The sequence below is a fragment of the Arvicola amphibius genome, chromosome 1 (genome assembly GCF_903992535.2).
Source record: "Arvicola amphibius chromosome 1, mArvAmp1.2, whole genome shotgun sequence".
Lineage (NCBI taxonomy): Eukaryota > Metazoa > Chordata > Mammalia > Rodentia > Cricetidae > Arvicola > Arvicola amphibius.
The window spans coordinates 72,979,083-72,998,904 of record NC_052047.1 but is presented as its reverse complement, the minus strand read 5'-3'; the positions used below and the strand labels follow the sequence as shown (position 1 = coordinate 72,998,904).

Genomic DNA, 19,822 nt, shown 5'->3' with positions numbered 1-19,822 from the left:
ATCTTGAAACATCACAAATCTAACTGCCAAGGTCACTGCCAAGATGCAGAGAATTGCCTACTCGTGTTTATTTAAATAATCTTTCTCTTTTCTCCTTTGTCACGTTCGTCCCTCGTCTGCTCTTGGGGGTGCTGTTTTGTGGGTTTTTACATGGTTTCCTCATCGTTTTCATTCTTATATCGCCTCAAAAGGGTTAATTTCAAATAGACTGTCTCTCTTATTATTTCTTAGTTTTAATTTTTATAGATTATTATTAGTGCGAATGTGCGTTAGTGCGCACAACACACTGTGTGTGCAGAGGACAGAGGACATTTTTCAGAAGTCAGTTTTCTCTTTCCACCTCATCAGGCTCCCTAGATCTAATTCAGGCCAGAGGGTTTGCAAGGTAGGCACATTCCCCCACTGAGCCAGCTTTCTGGGCGTCAAGGGGAATGTCTCCGATTTATCGATTCTTTCTTCAGATTACTGAATCTGTTTCCATGACTCTCTAAGGAAAAATTTCAGGCTGGAACTGTAAGTTTGAATCAAGGCCATCTGGTCATTTGTTACTGTGCCGATTTTTATTTAATTATGTAGACCAGGCTGGCCTCGAACTCATGATCCTCCTGCCTCGGCCTCTTTCAACAAATCCTACAGGCATGCGCCACCAAAACCCGCTACTGTGCTGATTTTATCTAACATCCTGTTTTGCTTGGGTGTTACTGTTCCAACTTTGTCTCGTTATCTGTGTTCTCTAGACCTTCACCCAACTTCTCTAAACTCTGTATTTTTTTTTTTTTAAGCAGGCAGTTAGTAGATCTCAGTTTCCTTGGGGTCATCACCTGAACCTTATTTTTTTTTTTTCTGATGGTATCCTGCTTGCCTGATTCTTTGTCATCCCTGTAGACGTGAGTCTGTGCATCTGATGGAACGACTGATTTCAGCTGGCAAAGACCTCAGTCTGTTGCGTTTTCAGGCTGATAGAAGAGAGTCTAGAGCAGGTTTCGGTCACATGACTTGACTGCGCTGTCTTCCGTTGCATCATCTGCAGCTAGAGACTAAGGCGTGCCAGGCACTGCGTTAGAATCCCTCCAGCACACAGATTAACGGGGCTGGCACTGTGGGGAACCAAGTTCAAGATCTTCAGACACAGGTCAATTATTTAGTACGCAAGAAGATACAGATCCTATGCGGTCTGCAGGGGACTTTCTCTGTTTTACTAAGAGGGTCCCTGAGGCCGCCTCTGCTGTCACTTAGGCACAAGGGAAGAAGACTGGGAACCGAGCGAGAGGGCTGCTTCAGAGCCAATAGCTAGGGCGAAAGTCAGCAGGCCTGCCGCTAAGAGTAAGATGGGACTCATTTCGCTCTTGTAGCTCGGTTCACAGACTGAAACAGAATGAGAGACATGTGTCAGGATCTTCCATAAAATATACATCAGTGGGGCGTTCTCTCGGGAGATGGATGGGCATGGATCTGGATAGATAACCCAGATCCTAGCGACAGCATTCTACATCGGTGTTACAGAGATGCTTCAGGATCGGCTGCTGGATGATTGACATGGTTGCCCCAGGCCAAGATGATGGGTGTGGCTCCCCCTTTAATCTCTGTGTGGCCAGGACTACCAGGACTGTTTCCGGGCTACGCGATTTGGGGGAGGGGCTCTAACTTGATCCCAGATGACGTTTGTGTTTACAGGTGGAACTGAGGACAATTCGTGTGCCATCAAGGCTAAGGTGGGAAAAGTAATTCCTGGGTCTTTAGCTGGGGCCACGGTAAGCAATTCTGCCACCGGGCAGAAGGAGTCTTCCATCTTAGACTATCCCTCTTCAGTCCAGGGTACTGCTGGTACCCCAAAACTCCCCCCACCCCATCTCAAAGTTAGCGTGAAAGCACCGTTATCCGTAATGTCCACCAAAATTACAAGCATTGGGGATACGAGCAGGAGACATTTTCCTGGAGTCAGCTGGCTGGCACCGGTCCAAAAACGTCACATTTTAAAAAAATATATGACTGAGTCCATTAGGTGTGGAAAGAAAAGTAATTGGTCACCCTAGAATTACATGGTCCAAAGACGCCAGGCCACCCTGCCTTTTTGGTTTCTAGACTGTGACTAAAATGCACTTTGGTGTGCATGCAGAAAGAGGCAGTGAACATAGTTTTTGTCCCTGAAAATAAAGTAAGCACGCATCTGTGGGAGAATGAGTGAATGAATTGCTGCATAATAAAATACAGGCAGAACGACTGAACTGGGTTAATATGGCTCAGGACATATGAAATTGAAACATAACATAGCATATCATTTATTTTGTCTAATATAGATATACATATATATATTTGTAAACACATTTTTTAAAATTATATGGAAATACAGTATTAATTTTAAGCTAGTGATCTACAGGGGAAGATGAGAAGAATGAGACTGGGGGAGTTGGGCCTTACATTGTGTTTCTGATATCTTCGAGTATTGAAACAAACATATCTGTTGTAGGGGAGGCTGTTTGTTGGTTTCCCCAGCTAGCTTAGACCCGAAATCACCACACAGAAACTGTATTAATTAAATCACTGCTTAGCACATTAGCTCTACCTTCTTATTGGCTGACTCTTACATATTAATGTAACCAATTTCTATTAATCTGTATGTCACTACGAGGTCGTGGCCTACCAGCAAAGTTTCAACACATCTATACCCAGGGGCAGCTCCATGCATCTCTCTCTCTCTCTCTCTCTCTCTCTCTCTCTCTCTCTCTCTCTCTCTCTCTCTCTCTCTCTCTCTGTCTTCCTTCTCCCAGCATTCAGTCCAGTTTTCTCTGCCTAATTAAGCTCTGCCCTATCAACAGCCCAAGGCAGTTTCTTTATTCACTAACCAATAAAAGTAACACATAGACAGAAGAACCTCCCACACCACATATCAAAGCAGCCAGAGTTTTTGGAGCAAAGCAATAGATACATAGAAGATCTTTACATTGTTCATTTGGTTTGGCATCTGATACAGCAAGGCATGAGAAGCAGAGACACTCAGAGAGGGAGGCTTATGAGCACGCAATCCCTGCCTGGGTGTGGTGATGACCTGCTGGCCATTGTGAGGTGTCGCAAAGAATGACGCCATAGTGAGTCACTGGACTTTTCAAAATGTGCTCCCTCCCAGTTTGGCTGTTGGACAAGGCGTATCTGTGAAGAATCGCGTCCAAAACCATACGCATGGCTTGCGGCTTTCCATAAAATAGGGATGTAAACCCTCTGCTGCCGCATGGTCTCAAAAAACTCTACCTAGGAGAATGGTCTCCTAGTAACTTTTAGCACTAAGTTATCCCTGGCTGCAGCTCAGTGTGATGGAAGAGGGGGAGTCAAGCTGCTTAGGTTCCGTATCCAGGCAATTGAAGTTTCTCTTTGTGAGCTGTGGTTCACAGAGCCCAGCTGTCATCACAGCTGCAAGGAGGATTGGTGAGAGACTCACCTAATACACCCTTTGGTCAACTACCTTGTAATGTAAGTAGTCTGTTTACCGGCAGCAGAACCTAATATAAAAGGAGTGAGTTTTAAAGAGACGAGGGTGTCGACATATAGACTGCATCATTTCCAGATGAGGTAATCCTCTCAGCCCTTCGTCACAGCCCTGACTTTCAGTTGGTGGAATCTAATTTGGAGCTAGCAGATGAGAGACTGAGAGCCACATTGTGGAGTGACTTGACACATTGGGACAGGTGTCCTTGGTCTTTTGTAAGTTCTGAGGCAAGGCTTCTCCCGATGCATCTACCTGCCAACTACCAGTTACAAATGATCTATCATTGTCTGGTTTTTCTAACTAACCAATTTTCAGCTTGCCATCCTGGAACACTTGGTCCAGGCACTTACAGATTCAAGCTCAAATGGCTTTAGCATCCTTTTTTCCTTTAAGGATTTTATTTTTAAAAGATTGGAAATTTGATACTTGGGGTATAACTCAGTGGTAAGGTACTCGCCACTCGTAGGAATGGTGAGTTTCAACTGCACACCACAGTGTGACAGTTCAAGGCCCAGGGCTAAGAAAGGGCAGAAAGATGGAGCTGCCCACACATGTCCAGTCACAGAAATACAAAACCAGACATGACAGATGAGCAGGGACAGAGCCCAGAAGAGACACTTTCGGAGTGGAAGCTATAACAAAGAGGGCTTGTTTGTGGATTCGGTATACTTGTCTCTTGGACCACAGTAAAAAGCCAGAGGCTGGGAAACTTAAAAATGGCATTGAGTTTTCTCATAATTCAAAAGCCAAGGAAGCTGAAACCATGGTCCCAGTTGACTATGGCTGTGGTGGAGACTCTCTGCCTTTCTTGAAGACAGCAGACACCATGTCCAGATGGTGCACGATAGCAGTCTGGTCCCTTCTGGTTGCATAAGGATACCAGTCCTATCAGTTTAGGGACCAGTCTGGTGAACTCCTTTAACCTCATTCATTTGTCATGTAGTACATTCATCATTGTTGACTTCTAGAAAAACTTTGTTTGCTTAAAAACATTTAAAGACCATAAATAGGGACCCAATAGCATCACAGTACATGTGTGTGGGGGGAAGAATGTGAACGTATATGCATATACACCTTCTTGGAAATTACTTTCTGTCTGTTTCAAAGGTCACAGATCAGAAATTAAATAGCTCTCAGAATTCATCTAGAGGAACCAGGAGTGAGACAAATTAAGTTTGTTGACTTGGGTACTCTGACTAGTATGAAGTCCAAGTTAAAAGTTAATAGCAATGGCTTACATTGCTAAATTATTAAAGCTCTTCGTTCTTTGTAGGTTAACTCTATCATGGAAGATTATCCTAAGTACAATGTTCACATCAACTTTTCTTCTCTTTGGTAAGTCTTAGAAGTGATGATCCTTAAACTGACTCACAGAGTGTATGGTAACAGAGGGCTCAGTGGGATAATTCATGTTTGACATGTTGGAGGTCACCTGCACATTCTTCCAGCTCCTTTCCCCCTTCCATGTCCTGTGCTAAAAACAATATGAGCTTCTTAGAAAATTTATAGTGATTAAAAATTTATTTAATTTAATTTATTTAAAATTAATTTAAAATACTTAAAAATTATTTTCTTGTAAGTATTATAGTTTATTTTTCTATTTTTATTTAAAATATATTTTTGTATATGCTATATTCCAATTATGGTTCCCCTCCCCCAACTATTCTGAGACCCTTGCTACTTCCCCTCCCTGCAGAATCCATGCCCTATCTTTCTATAGAAGGAAACAGGCATGGAAAGAATGACAATAAAATAAAATAAAATGAAACAAACCAGAATAAGACAAAACAAACTGAAGAAAAGAGACAAAGAAAAACATGAGAACATATAGATTCAGAGACACACACGTGCATACCACAAAACCAGAGGTCATATTATATACATATGCAAAAGAACACAAAAATTGCATGGAAGCAGAGAATCCCTAATATGGGGCCAGTGAGTTGACTCAGGTGGTAAAGGTCCCTGATGCCAACCCTGATGATCTGAGTTTGGTCTCTGAACTCATAAAGTGGAAGGAAAAAACAGACTACATCCAGTTGTCTTCTGCAAGCTCACATGGATAAACAATAGGTGATATAATGGTGGATGGATGAATGATAGGTGATAGATAGATAGATAGATAGATAGATAGATCAAAAAGGAAAAAATCCCCAATATGTTTCCAAAAGAAACATCTGATATTTTTCCTGTTCTAAATTTGAGTGACTGAGCTTAGAGATTTTTTTTCAATTTTTAAAAGCTTTAACCCACATATTAGTTATACATGATAATATGTTTCATCATAGTATTTTAATACATGCATACAATATTTTAGTTTTATGTAACATGAGGGCCTGCTTGTTTGGGTTTCTGTCCTACCCAGTTCCCACAGCTGGTAAGCCTCCAAAGAAATTACACAGAGGTCTATATTAATGATAAACCGATTGGACCATTAACTCAGGCTTCTTATTAACTCTTATAACTTATATTAGCCCATTATTCTTATCTATGTTAGCCATATGTCTCGGTACCTTTTTCGTCAGGGCAGGTCACATCTTCCTTCTAGGCAGGACTGCAGAGGAATGGGCTTCCTCCTTCCCAGAATTCTCCTGTTCTCATTGACCCGCCTCTACTTCCTGTCTGGTTGTCCTGCCTCTACTTCCTGCCTGACTACTGGCCAATCAGTGTTTATTAAAACATAATTGACAGAATATAGACAATTTTCCCGCACCACATCCCCTTCTTTAAAAAAAAAGGAAAATATCCATAGTCCATCTTTTGGGAATATGAGCATAGTATTCCAGGCTACTACTTCCTGCTGGTTGGGGGTGCTAATAATCTTATGGGGACCTAAAGAAAATTTAAAATTAGGATCAATTCCTGACTGGAGTATCCTGTGAGTCTTGATCATCTCAGGCAGCAGTCTTGAATCTGTTCTAAATGTAGAACTCAGACATCCAGGCCATCTGTTCCTACCGGAGATTTCTCAGGTGGTCTTCCTTGATCAAACCTGATTTTTCTTAACTCAGAATGAATCCACAGCCTCTCGTTTCCTGTGGAAACAAAAGCAAAATCTCCTTTCCAAAGTAACATACCTTTTGACTTCAATTTTGAAGTCAAGGTATTTTCAAAATACCTATCTTGGATTAATTTAGCAGCATTTATAAACAAATATCTTTTAGCAGATGTTGCTCTTTCCTCAGCATTCAAACAATTCAAAGAGCATAATAACACACAGTATCCAGATTCTCTGTGTGTTTTCCATCATTATGTGGCTTTACTTTAACCTTTATTTCTTTTATTTTTATTTTTACTTTTTGAGACAGGTTCTCTGTGTATCTTTGGCTGTCCTGGATCTCATTCTGTAGACCAGGCTGTCTTTGAACTCACAGAGATCCACCTGCCTCTGCCTCCCAAGTGCTGGGATTAAAGGTGTGCACCACAACACCTTGAATTTACAGAGGTCTGTCTGCTTCTGCTTCCCAAGCTTTGGGATTAAAGATATGTGTCACCACACCTTGAACTCAGAGAGGTCTGTCTGCCTCTGTCTACCAAGTGTTGTGATTAAAGGTATGTACCACCACACATAACTACTCTCTTTCTTTATCTTTTATTTTAAGGACTTTAACCTTTAGCCTGCATATATTTTAATACACTGTAAAACATTTAGAGGTTTTCTTCATCTTTGAATCTCTCTTTACTGTATCTATCTCTCTTTTTCTGACCACATGAGTCTTTAATTTGCTAAGCAATATGGGTAGGATTAAAGCCATGGCTTTGATGGCTAGATCCAGCCCATTTCTTAGCTTTCTGAGATTTCAGGCTCATGGCAGAGGTACCAGCCAGAGTCATGTTTATTGCCACAACTTTATGGCATTTCAAGGTCCTTGCCAGCAAGCAAGCTGCAACAGTGTGTCCACAAACAACACTCAAATGCTCTCTCTGTAGCTGAACCTCCTGCCTCAAAGAATCAGAGTTTGCACTGGCAGGACAGTCCAGAAAGCCTCTATATTCGGTCAGTTATGTTTTAAATAAATGCTGATTGGCCAGTAGATGGGCAGGAAGTATAGGTAGGACAACCAGACAGGAAGTAGAGGTGGATCAATGAGAACAGGAGAATTCTGGGTAGGAGGAAGCCCATTCCTCCCCAGTCCTGTCCAGACACTGAAGAAGGAAGATGTGAACTGCTCCACTGAAAAAGGTACTGAGCCATGTGGCTAACATATACTAGAATAATGGGTTAATATACATTATAAGAGCTAATACAAAGCCTGAGCTAATGGGCCAATCCATTTATAACTTATATAGACCGACGCGTGATTTTCTTTGGGGCTTACCAGCTGTGGGAACTGGGCAGGACAGAAACCCCAACAAACAGGCCATCATGTTACAGTTCTACTTATCTTAAATTTTAATTACTTCCAAGAATTTTATAAATATATAATGAAATATGACTATATCTTTCTCCCATTTCCCCTCTCTAGCTCTCTCATGCCTCACCCCCAACTTGTTTTTTGAAAACCACTAAATCCAGTCAGTGCTGCCCATATGCAAATAGCTGTGGGCCCATCCTATTACAGGGTTATGGGAAACCTACCAGTCCTACTTCCTCAAAACAGAATGATTTTCCCTCCTCTAGCAACCAGTAGCAGCTCAGGAAGGGGTGGAGCCTGTACCCCATCTATGCTAGAGTTTGGTTGGATTGATCTTTTGCAGGTGTTGTACAGGTAGTCACAACTGCTATGGGTTCATGGCTGCAATAGACATGCCATGTCTGGAAGCCAGCGTGTCACAGTGCCCCCTCCATCCTCCCCATCCTCCAGCTCTTACATTCTTTCTACCTTCTCTTCTTTGACTTTCTCCGAGTCTTTGTGGCAGTGAGATTTACACAGATATTACATTTAAGGCTCAGCACCAGTTCTCTCATCCTCAGTTCTTTGATCAGTTAACCATCTTTCCATTGACAGCTATTAACTACATATCGAAACTTCTCTGACCATGGTTGAGAGCAGCCCAGGTCTTTGGGTGTAAGCATAAAAACATTTATGAGGCATTTGAACAGCATGACTATTTGGTAAGATAACAATAACACCTTCTACCTAGAGCCTATGGTCTCCCCAGTCATGGGCTTTTGACCAAGATAGATGTATAAAGGGTATGAAGTTCCCTTCTGTGGAGCAGGCCTCAGTCCAAGTGTCTAGTTACTCCATAGCTGTCATGCCACTGTTGCTCCAGTAGCCATATCTCGCCTGGCAGGTCAAAATTGCATGGTCTCAGCCGGGCGGTGGTGGCGCATGCCTTTAATCCCAGCACTCGGGAGGCAGAGGCAGGTGGATCTCTGAGTTCGAGGCCAGCCTGGTCTACAAGAGCTAGTTCCAGGACAGGCTCTAGAAACTACAGGGAAACCCTGTCTCGAAAAACCAAAAAAAAAAAAAAAAAAGAAAAAAAAATTGCATGGTCTCAGCATTCTCCCATGGATATGCTTCCAATGACCTAACCACCTACTGAATCACACCTCTTCAAACTTCTACCAACTCCTAGTACTACCAAGTTGAAGACCGAGCCTTTGACACATTAGCCTTTGGGGTATACTTATATAATTATGATATAATCTTTTAAGATACACATTGAAGTCTTTATAAAGGCTATAAACCGCTCCTTTGTATTTCCAATTTTTAGCCAGCCAACTTACCAACACATGTGCTGGCTCAAGTGTAAACACCTTTGCCCACAAATCTCAGGAGAATTAAACTGGCCATTGTTGTTTTTGTTCTCTACTGAGCTGAAGTGATAATTCAGTACTATTGAGTGGAGAGTGTTGGGCAAGCCCTTCCTCTGTCAAAGTACTCATATAATCAGGCTCCTAAAGGAAACTCTTTGTATACCAAGCCAGTAGCTTCCTGTTCTCTCTCTCCTCCACAAGTCTGCATCCTGCCTCTTAGCTTAAATAGGTGAAAAAATGGCAATTTTCTTCTATGTTTGCTTTCATTAATCCTGTTTGAAGGGCCATACTTGTTGTATAGTGTATCACTTCTTTGTTCATTTCTGTAGCTCAACAATATTGCATTGTGGGCATATATACCACATTTTTAAATCCATTTGCCCATTGATGGATATTTGGCCTATTTATATCTTTTGTATTTTAGGGATAGTACAGCTATGAATATGTGCATGTGTGTTTGTTTGGACGTTTATTTTAGATTCTTTTTAAGCAAACAGCTAGTAGTGGAGATACCAGGAAAGAAATGGTGATAATCTTTCATGCTGGGTACCTCACTGCCCATTCCTACAATGGGTGTGGGGGGGGGGGGGGGGGGGGTTCTGCCTTTCTCTATGCTATGTAAATCTCCCTTGCCATTTCCCTGTTTAATTAGAATCATGTTGGAAGCTACAGAGTAGTCAATGTGGCATTGATATGCGTTTTCATAGATACTAATTTTCATGAGTTTATAAACAGTAAGCAGGCGTTATCTGGAGACTTGTCTTTTGTCCATTTCTTACTGTGTTTTTCCGTCTCAGATGTTTGATTTTAAAATGCTTTCTTTCATTGCGCGCAGTGTTTCTTCATTTTTTTACTTTATCTTTTGTTCATAAATGTTTATAATTTTGATGGCTTTTTATCAAGGAATCCATTGCAAAATTCTAACAATGAAGATTTGCTGTTTTCTTCTGCATGGTTTCTTTTAGCAATTACACTCATGTTGTTGGTCCATTTATGGTCAAGTGGTGCAGAGTACAATTCCAAATTCATTTTCTTGCACCTGAGTATCTAGTTGGCTCAGCACCATTTGCTGAAGAGATAATTCTCCCATAGGGATATTCTTAATAGTCTTGGCATCCTGACAAAAGTTCAATTGACCATAGATGCATGTCTAAATCTTTCCCATTGGCCCAGAAGCCTATTGTGCCAGTGGCAGGGATTGTTTCAAATCTGTAAATAGATTTGGGAAATATCGCCAATTTAATAACAATAAATGGTCGAATTACTGACCATAGATTTATGGATTGTTTTTCTATTCACATAGTTCTCTCATTGTTTTTAGCATTGTGTGTATGTTGTTGTTACTGCTGTTGTTGTTACTTTCCAGTTCTGGGGATCAAACCCAAAGCCATACACATGTTAAGCAAGCTTCTCCCACTAAGATACATCTCTGGGCCCAAAGAAAGAAGATAGAAAGAAGAGGTCTTTCTATCACCTGGAGTGGGAGATGGTTGTAATCTGCCAGGTGCATGCTGGGAGTCAAACCTGGATTCTCTGGAAAAGGAACAAGAGCTCTTGACTCCTGAACCATCTCTCTAGGCCTTGACTTGGAATTCTTGATCCTCCTGCCTAAGTCTCCAAAGTGTTAGAATTGCTTGCAGGTACCGCCACTTTTGACTTGGAGAGTCTAACCATTTACATTTAAATTAATCACTGATAAGAAAAGATTTTCTTCAGCCATTTTCCTGTTTTTTTTTCCTACGTCTTATATTTTTTGTCTTATATTTGTTTCTAATTTCTTCTGTTGTGATCACCTTTTGTGTTGAACTGGTTGTAATGTACTTTTTTGAGACTCTTCCCACATGAGTTAAATATTTTCTTTGTGGTTACCATGGGAATTACAGCAGTCAGAACTAATAATAGAACAATTTGATAGCAAATGAGCTTATAAATCATGCAAATACTCAGGTACCCATTGACGTGGATTTATCATTATGTTTCATTTGTTTATCTTTTAAATCATTTAAGAAATTAAACCTGAGTTGCCATCTATTATAGTTTGAATATAAAATGCGTCCCACAAGCTTGTGTTTGAATACTCAGTCTCCAGCAGGTAGGGCTGTTATTAAACCTTTGAGAAATGGAGCTAGCAGATAGAGAGTTCTGGGGGTAGGCTTGAGGCTTATCACTTGGTCCTGCTTCGGGTGCAAGATTTCTTCTTGCTGATCTACCATGATGGGAGCAAGCCGTGCCACAAGCTCCTAACACCATGTGTGGTGTCCCTGTAGTGATCACACCTTCATCACTGTGGTAGACCATTAGCATCTAAAACTGAACCGAAATAAATGTCTCCTCCTGTAAGTTACTTCTGTTGGATACTCTGTATCAGTGGTGAGAAAAGGAACTAACACACTGACCCATGTTATTATAATGCTGGCTTTTATTAGCTGTTAGTCAGTTCAGTAGCATCTTTATAAGCACTGAGCTGTCCCATGGAATGTCCTTTCACTTAACCCAAAAGACAGCAACAGATCCCCAGGGTATGTTTGAGCACCCCTCCACCTCCCCTCTCCCTCTTTATTTGCCAAGAGTTCTAGTTTGCTGAATACAAATGTCTCCATAATACACCGTAAATACACTGATTGTCCTGTGGGCACTTTAACACATCACCCCACTGATTTGTGGCATCTATAGTTCTGATGAGAAATCAAATGATAATCCCGCCTAGAACTCTATCCACGGCAAAGCATTCCTTTCTTGCTGTTTCCAAGTTCTCTGTGCCTTTGTCTTTGGACAATTTGATTATGTGCTTTGTTGTGGGGAATCTTGAAGTTTGTTCTCCTTGGCATCTGTTGGGTTTCTTGGATGAACAGATTTGTTTTCATCTCTTCAAAAACTTTTTAGCATCGTTTTGTCGGGTATTCCTTCTCTCTCCTTTTGTCTCTTCCTCTGTCTGGAAGGAATGTGTAATTGGCACAGTGTGCATCCCAGTAAAGTCCCTCAGGCCTCCCTGACTCTGCTCACCTTCTTTTATCTTTCTAATCAAGCTGCAGGATTCCTTCAAGTAAACGGATGTTGTTTTGCATCCCATATCTAGTGGAGACCAATCTCACTAGCTCCTCTCTCTCTCTCTCCCTCTCTCTCTCTCTCTCTCTCTGTCTCTCTCTCTGCTATGATATTTTTGTGAGGGCACCCAAGAATCTGTTCCTGTCTTCTTGTCCTTCTCAACCTTGTATGTGTATGTACGCACATGTGCGTGTTTGATGTATACATGTATGTGCATGTGTGCACAGGTGCACATGCCCCTGTGTGACTGTGCAAAAGCCAGAGGTCAGTGTCCGGTGTTTTCCTCTATTTTGATCCACCTTAATTTTCAAGACAAGATCTCTCACTAAACCTAGAATTCCAGATGCTCAGCTGTCTCCTATAGCAGCACCTCTGCAGGGTAGGGATTATGAGCTCGCGTAGCCACATCAGCTCCAGGGATCCAAACCCGGGTCCTCATGCTTGTGCAGCATGCACTCTGTCCACAGAGCCATTGCCCCAGCTTCCTCTTCCTCTGCAATGCTGTGGTCACCCACATAAGGCAAGCACTCTCCTGCCAATGCTGAGCCACATCCCTAGCCTTTATACTCCGAATTTCTAAGACCACTCTCTCCTTCCTGCTCACAGAAATGTTTATTGATACATGTAAGGTGTTTTATAAGTGTTTCTAGATAAGTTCTTTAATCAAGAGTTTGCCTTTTCTTTGAAGGACTTCAAAATCATCCACGGTTTAAAGAAAAAAAGTTTTCTCAAAAACACAGACAAATATCTAGCATAATTGAAGAATATGGTGCCCGGCTCTATAATTACCAGGTGATGTTTCATTAAATTCTTGTTGCATGTCACTCATTTAAAACTTAGTAGGCTACAAGGTGAGTCCAACTTGCATTATATTTTCTTGGTTTTGGGAGAACAGCCAATAGCAATCTTTAAAGCAAGTGTGGGTTCTTCTAAGTGGTTTTATGGCTAAGAAATCTCCCCAATTCTCCATACCTTTTGACCCCTGCAAACTCCCTAGCAGAAGCTCCAGGGAAGAGGGAAGACAAATGATACCATATGACTAACCTTCCCCCATCCCCAGCCAGGTCAGTGCTTTCCTTTGCCTAGAAGCTCCTGAGATCTCAATGAGATCTTCCTACCCACTCTCTACTCTGTTACCATCTCCTAACTTTCTTGACTCCTCCAATTTGTTTCCTTCCTTCTTCTCTCCTTCTCTCCCTCTCTTCCTCCCTCCCTCTTTTTCCCATCTCCTCCCCCCATCTTTCTTTCTTCTTCCTCCTTGTTGTTTGTTTTTTTTTCATTTGTGGAAATATGATTTCTCTGTATATATAGGCTTGGCTGTCCTGGAACTCTCTCTGTAAACCAGGCTGTCCTTGAACTCAGAGATCCACCTGCCTCTGCCTCCTGTGTGCTGGGATTAAAGCTGTGCACCATCACCATCACCACCCCTAGTTTGCTTTCTATTGCTGTGATTAACACCATGACCAAAAACAACAAGGAGAAGAAAGGATTTATTTGGCCTGCACTTCCACATCACAGTTCATCACTGAGGGAATCAGGGCAGGAACTCAGGACAGAAACCTGGCTGTAGAAACTGAGGCAGAGGTCATGGAGGAACGCTGCTTATTGGCTTGCTCCCCATGGCTTGCTTGGTTTGCTTTCTTAAACAGCCTAGATCCTCCTGCCCAGGGTAGGCACCATCTACAGTGGGTTGGACCTGTCCACATCAATCATTAATCAAGAAAATACCCACTGCTTGCCTATAGGACAATTTTACTGAGCTATTTTCTCATTGGAGGTTTCTCTTTCCCAACTTGTTTTAAGTTGCCAAAAACCTAACCAGCACACCAACTTTGGTCCTGGACAAAAGGTTAGCCACGTGAAACCCCACAGACAGACATTTCCTGAGACAGCCTCTACAGCTAGAGGTCTTTACATTTTTGGTCCTGGAACCAGGAGCCGGCCCAGACCCTAAGCCATCCTCAGGAAAACAGATGCGCATCCAAAGTGGGCAGTGGTACTTCACCTCCATAAACAGCAAACAAGGCTGCCATCCTGGAGTTCACATTCAATGTCCCTTTCTATTGATGAGTGAGTGTGAGTAAGGCCACTTTCCCAAGCACGGCAGGCCAAAGAAGATATCCATGAAAAGTGCTCTTATGTCCCGTGGTTTCTTCAAGGGTCCCAGTGTGATTTCAGAAGAAAGACAACTGAGCGAAGAGGCAAGGTTCAGAATTGTTTTTCTCCTTTATTTCAGGCTAGACTTCGAATCCCTAAGGAGCAACTAGAACTATTAAAGTGAGTGGGGCTTTGTACGGGTCAGTCTCTGCTGTGACTCCAAACACTGAAACACTGGGGTTATTTTTAGAAATGTATAGAACTGAAATAATTTTCCTGTATAGACCTTATACGCCATGCCAGTCAAGGGGCACTTTTCCTGGCCATTGTTTCTTACTCACCACAAAAAGCCAAATTTGTCTACAATATTATTTTCAGCCGAGCCTAGCATGATCCTATAATTCCCAAGTACTCAGAAGGCTGAAGCAGCAAGATCCTGATTTTGAAGCTACAGCTGGCAAGCCTGTCTCAAATAAAAGTGAATCAATGAATGGGGAAATGAATATAAATAGTAGACACTGTGTGATCTCCAGGCTACAGCTTCAAAAACATGTCTATCTGCTGCACGTGGAGTGCAGGACATGCCAGCTTGACAGGGGGTGACATCGGGGTTTAGCATTCACCTGTATGAAGTTACTTGACTGAGGACAAGGTGGGTTGCTTGCCTCCCGCATCGTTCAGTGTAGAAAAAGCCATGCAAGGATGCCCTCTGACTCTGGTCTTCTGAGTGGCCACCTTGCTTTTCATACACACTGAAATGTCATGAGCAGACAGAGGCACATCCCAGCCTTCCCCTCCTTGCAGAATCCTTCCTCCCCTTATGTTGACAACCTTTCCCCGTTGCTGGCCCTGAAGCTGTTGGCAGGAGCTTTACTGCTTTCCGCTTTCACCTTGTGGTTCTTCTGCATCCAGGAAGGAGAGTCAGACTTTGGAGAAAAATTTTCGTGAAATCCTGATTTTAACTGAACAAATAGATGTTCTGAAGGCATTACTTAGAGACATGAAGGACGGCATACACAATCACAGCTGGCCTGCCCACCAAGAGGCTATGCAGAACCAGGGCACCACTGAGGTTCTTGATGACGTAAGGCTGTCTGGGGCATGGATGGGGGGGGGGGGGTGAGACATTTAGCCCCAGGGTGCTCATGCCACTTCCTCTACCAACTGGGTACCAACTGCCATTAGCTATGTCCTCTGGGATCCCCTGATTGGCTTCCTTTCACTAGTGATGTCCCTGGGACTCTACTTCCCCACCACTGCTGTGTTACGGAGGAGACATTGTGTTGTGATACCACTTACCCCTTACCAAATAACCACCCAGTGGTTCAGAAATGGCGATCAGTGAATGTCTGTAGCAAATACTCGCCAGAAAGAAGTTCCCATTCTGCCCTGAGAACTATGCCTCTGGGAAGCTCTACACTTAGGCCAGAAGCTTCTCTACATTGCTCTTCCACTGCCTGGACTGCTATCATTCACCTCCCCACGTCTAGGTTTGAAATGTGTAGAAATCTAACCCTGGCTTTCCATGGCTTCCAGGCTCTAAGCTTGTCCCTGTAATTGTGGCACAGCGTTCAAGTTAGTCAATGATAAATCCTACTGTTGTACCTGCCCAGGGGTACTTGTTTATTTTTTGAACAAGAGAAGCCTTCAGAGCCAAACGCTGATTCAAATGGGTCAAGAATTGCTGTTATAAGCACCCGTCTGGCCTGTTGATTCTCAGATAGCTATAGAATATATTCCCGTCTTTATTGCTAAGTATGGGACATTGGTAAAGGTCCCAGCAAGCAGCGCACTTGACCACAGCTCCATCTCATCCCATGGGAAGATACCATGGTACAGCGGGGAGGGCTTAAGAGGGAGCCCCAGGGACGCCTTCCTGGGACCAGGGCTCCCAGCATACTTTAGCTTTAGTTCTTTGAGTTGTCTGAGAAGGGTCACTCCCACAGGGCTGTGGACGAGACATCTGAGGGCACCGGTGCCTAGCTCTGAGAGTAGCTGGGAACTCTTAGGACTCTTCATATGAAGGAGTTTGGGTCCAAGCTCATGAGACAAAGGGTAGCTATGCAAGCAGTTGGTAGAGATTAATAACGGAAAACTGCTTCTCCAATCTTTACAGGAAGTGTCAAACTTGGTACATTATGTGCTTAAAAAGTTCAGAGGGGACCAAATACAGATGGCTGATTATGCCCTGAAGTCAGCTGGTGAGTACAGGGGGAATAATGAAAGATAACGTTTTTTAAAAGGAATGCTTTAAAGACACATATCCCTATGACTTTGAGAAGGGGTGAAACTAACAATTTAGACTCTAAGGAAAATATTAGAAATGGTTGCCTTTGATTGTTTCCGGGATTCTATCAGCATGTGTATAGAAGGACCCCAGAGAAAACTGAGAATGCGACAAGAAGTCAAGCAGGGAAGGGAATAGTTAAGCTCAGCAGATGGGCAACACTGTATTATATGAACCAAAATGAGGGTACCATTACAGGGATGCTAGATGCCTTATTGTAGACTAAAGGCCTCTGTTTAAAAATGGCTTACTAAGTAAGGTGCTCAACATCTTCCCAATGAAATTAAACCCCCAAAGATTACTTAGACTGTGAATTGTAATCTCTGCAATCTATAGGCAGTGTAGAGGGGAGGAGGGAAGGGAGGATATTAAACTGTAATCTCTGCAGTCTGTGGGCCGTGCAGAAGGGAGGAGAGAAGAGCAGGGTGTGTGAACTGTAATCTCTGTTAGGTATGTGGGCAGTGCAGAGGGAGGAGGGAAGGGCAGCGTGTGAACTGTATTCTCTGTAGTATGTGGGCAGTGCAGAGCGAGAGAAGGAAGGGCAGGACTTGAACTATAGTCTCTGCAGTCTATGGGCAGTGCAGAGGGGAGGAGGGAAGGGCAGCATGTGAACTGTAATCTCTATAGTCTGTGGGCAGTGCAGAGGGGAGGAGGGAAGGGCAGTGTGAGAGACAATGCTGTGTGAGTGAACTCATCTCTTCAAAGGTACAGACCATCAAACGTCATTAATAAGAAGTGGATAATGATGTGTTGAGTAGAGACACCACTTAAACCCCTCATGAAAGAAAACTATGTCTGGCCTACAGCTCAGCCATGCAGTACTTGCCTGGTGGACACTAGGCCCCCGAGCACTGCGATAATTGTACTATGAATTCATAAGCAAACACAGAAAAACTCTAAGCTCAAATGGTCCACTTGCCCTATTTATCATTTCATAATATTTGTTTGTTTCTTATCTGAGACATTTCTCACTATGTAGCTCTGCCCTGGAACTCACTATGCCCGCAGACCAGAGACTGGTCTTGAACTCAGGGAATATCAGCCCTGCCTCTGCCTCCCAAGGGCTGGGGTTAAGGTGTGCGCCACCATTGCCCCAGCTTCATTTTGTAACATCTTACAACAAACTGAATCCAGGGATTACACAAGAATGATAATAAATTTGTGTGAATAAGTAGGACCTCTTCTGGGACTAAAAGCCTTATACTTTGAAATTATATCTGCACCATTTGCTACCTCCAATAGATTAACAATCTAATCATTGTGGTGTTAGGTAAATTAAAATTTAATTTAACAACATTCAATTCATTTTATGATTAAACACTGAACAAACTAGAGAGATTTTCTTCATCCTGACAAAGAATGTCCTGCATAATTCCTTATGTCAGCACAGATATTTATGGCCTTAGGAGAAACCATGGTAAGGATGCCCCATCCATTCTTACCATTCTTAGTTACCAATGCCACAGAAGTCCTAACCCATGCTCCAAGACAAGAAATGGAACACACACACACATACACACACACACACACACACACACACAGAGAGAGAGAGAGAGAGAGAGATGAGAGAGAGAGAGAGAGAGAGGGAGAGAGGACCCCAAAGTAGGCAAATTAGAAAAGAACTAACAGATGTCAACTTATAAACAACATGTTTGCTAACACAGAGAAAAAACAGGGCAAAATATCTACTAGAAAAACTGATGTTTATATTGGGTGTGTGTGTGTGTGTGTGTGTGTGTGTGTGTGTATAGCTGGAACATTTGGTAGCTGGTTTTCAGGATTATCATGAAGGCCTGAAAATCAAAGATGGTGGCACAGAACACAAGTCAGTCCACATGGATATGGTGAATTGAGTTTTGGCAAATGGAAACGTCAAGGCAGTGGTTCTGAAACAAAGGGTGTTCATTGCAGACTAAACCTTAGCTGTAATTTACCAGATATGAACCTAAAGTCAGAGTGTAAGGCATGAAGTTTTCCGATTTCTAAAACAAAAACTAAAGGAAAGAGGAGTAGTCTTTTATTCGTTATTTTGTTACACTAGGGACTGAACTCATGGTCTCTGGCTTGTGTGATAAACACCCTACCATTGAGTTTTGTTTAGACCTTCCCTAAATTTTTATTTTGAGGCAGGGTCTTGATAAGTTCTCCAGCTGACCTGGAACTCACATCATAGCCCAGGTTGGTCTTGAACTTCCAATTGTCCTTCGCCAGCCTAGGAAAGGTTATCATAAAGAAAACACGTGTAACGTGACCAAAGGAAAAGAACGGAGAGTTTGGACACCATTAGTATTAATTTCTCTTCTAAAAAGGAGAATTAAGAGAATGAAAATTCACAGGGCTGGAGAGAGAATATTGACACATAAGTTTAGCAAAGCTCTTGGATCTAAAATTCATGACAGCTTTCAAACTTCAATAATTATAAAACAGATAATACAATTTCAAAACTGGGCAAAAGATCAGAAAACACTTCATTACAAGAAATTCAAATATGAAATAAACATGAAAAAATTACTGGGCATTATTATTCGTTAGTGAAATGGGGACTCCAGAGCACAATGACGCGCCAGGAACATCGATCAGAGTGACAGACGCTAGCCTGCCAAGTGCGGCAGGACCCGGAAAGCCCTGGGCTTCCATCCACGGTCCGTCGGGATGTGTAGATAGTAAGCGGTACATTTGGAAGGCGAACCTGACAGCTGCCTCTCAAGTTAAATATAGCCCTAGTGACCCCTGTTGCACCACCTCTAGGTATTCACTCTAAGAATTAAATATTACCACTTACAGCAAAGCGTGCATGCCAAAGCTGGGAGTGCAGCTCGGTGCCAAGAGTGCCTACTTAGGGACCCCATAAGGGCTTGGGTTTTGAGCCCTCGTTCTGTAAAACCCACAAAACCGAGTGAGAATGCCCGTGGTGGCCAGATTGACAATCACCACAGTGAGAAATGTTCACTAAGAGATGAATAAAGTACTCAGAAGGCCACATAAAGAATGGCTCTGCGGTACTCACCACTGCACACAGGGATCGCAAATGCTTTAGCGAAGCCCCTAAACTGCCACATGAAACAAGCTGCAGAATGCGACTGCGCCGCAAAGAGACAGTAAAAGGAATGGCTGGGATAGGTGGGTGTGTGACGGAGGACTGATCAGACACTGCTCGGCCTGGGTCTGGAGGCTGAAGGAATGGGGAGGACTGCTGCTCACTGTGCTC

General features: G+C 42.7%; 1 protein-coding gene across 1 annotated transcript in view; it reads left to right on the top strand.

The window, feature by feature from the left end:
• Nucleotides 1–19,822, top strand: part of Sun3 (Sad1 and UNC84 domain containing 3) — a 28,584-nt gene that overhangs the window by 578 nt on the left and 8,184 nt on the right. The window contains 7 exon segments of the mRNA XM_042055082.1: nucleotides 1,675–1,815; nucleotides 3,300–3,420; nucleotides 4,755–4,816; nucleotides 12,919–13,022; nucleotides 14,467–14,507; nucleotides 15,240–15,411; nucleotides 16,444–16,528. Of these exon segments, the coding sequence (XP_041911016.1) occupies nucleotides 1,675–1,815; nucleotides 3,300–3,420; nucleotides 4,755–4,816; nucleotides 12,919–13,022; nucleotides 14,467–14,507; nucleotides 15,240–15,411; nucleotides 16,444–16,528 (726 nt within the window).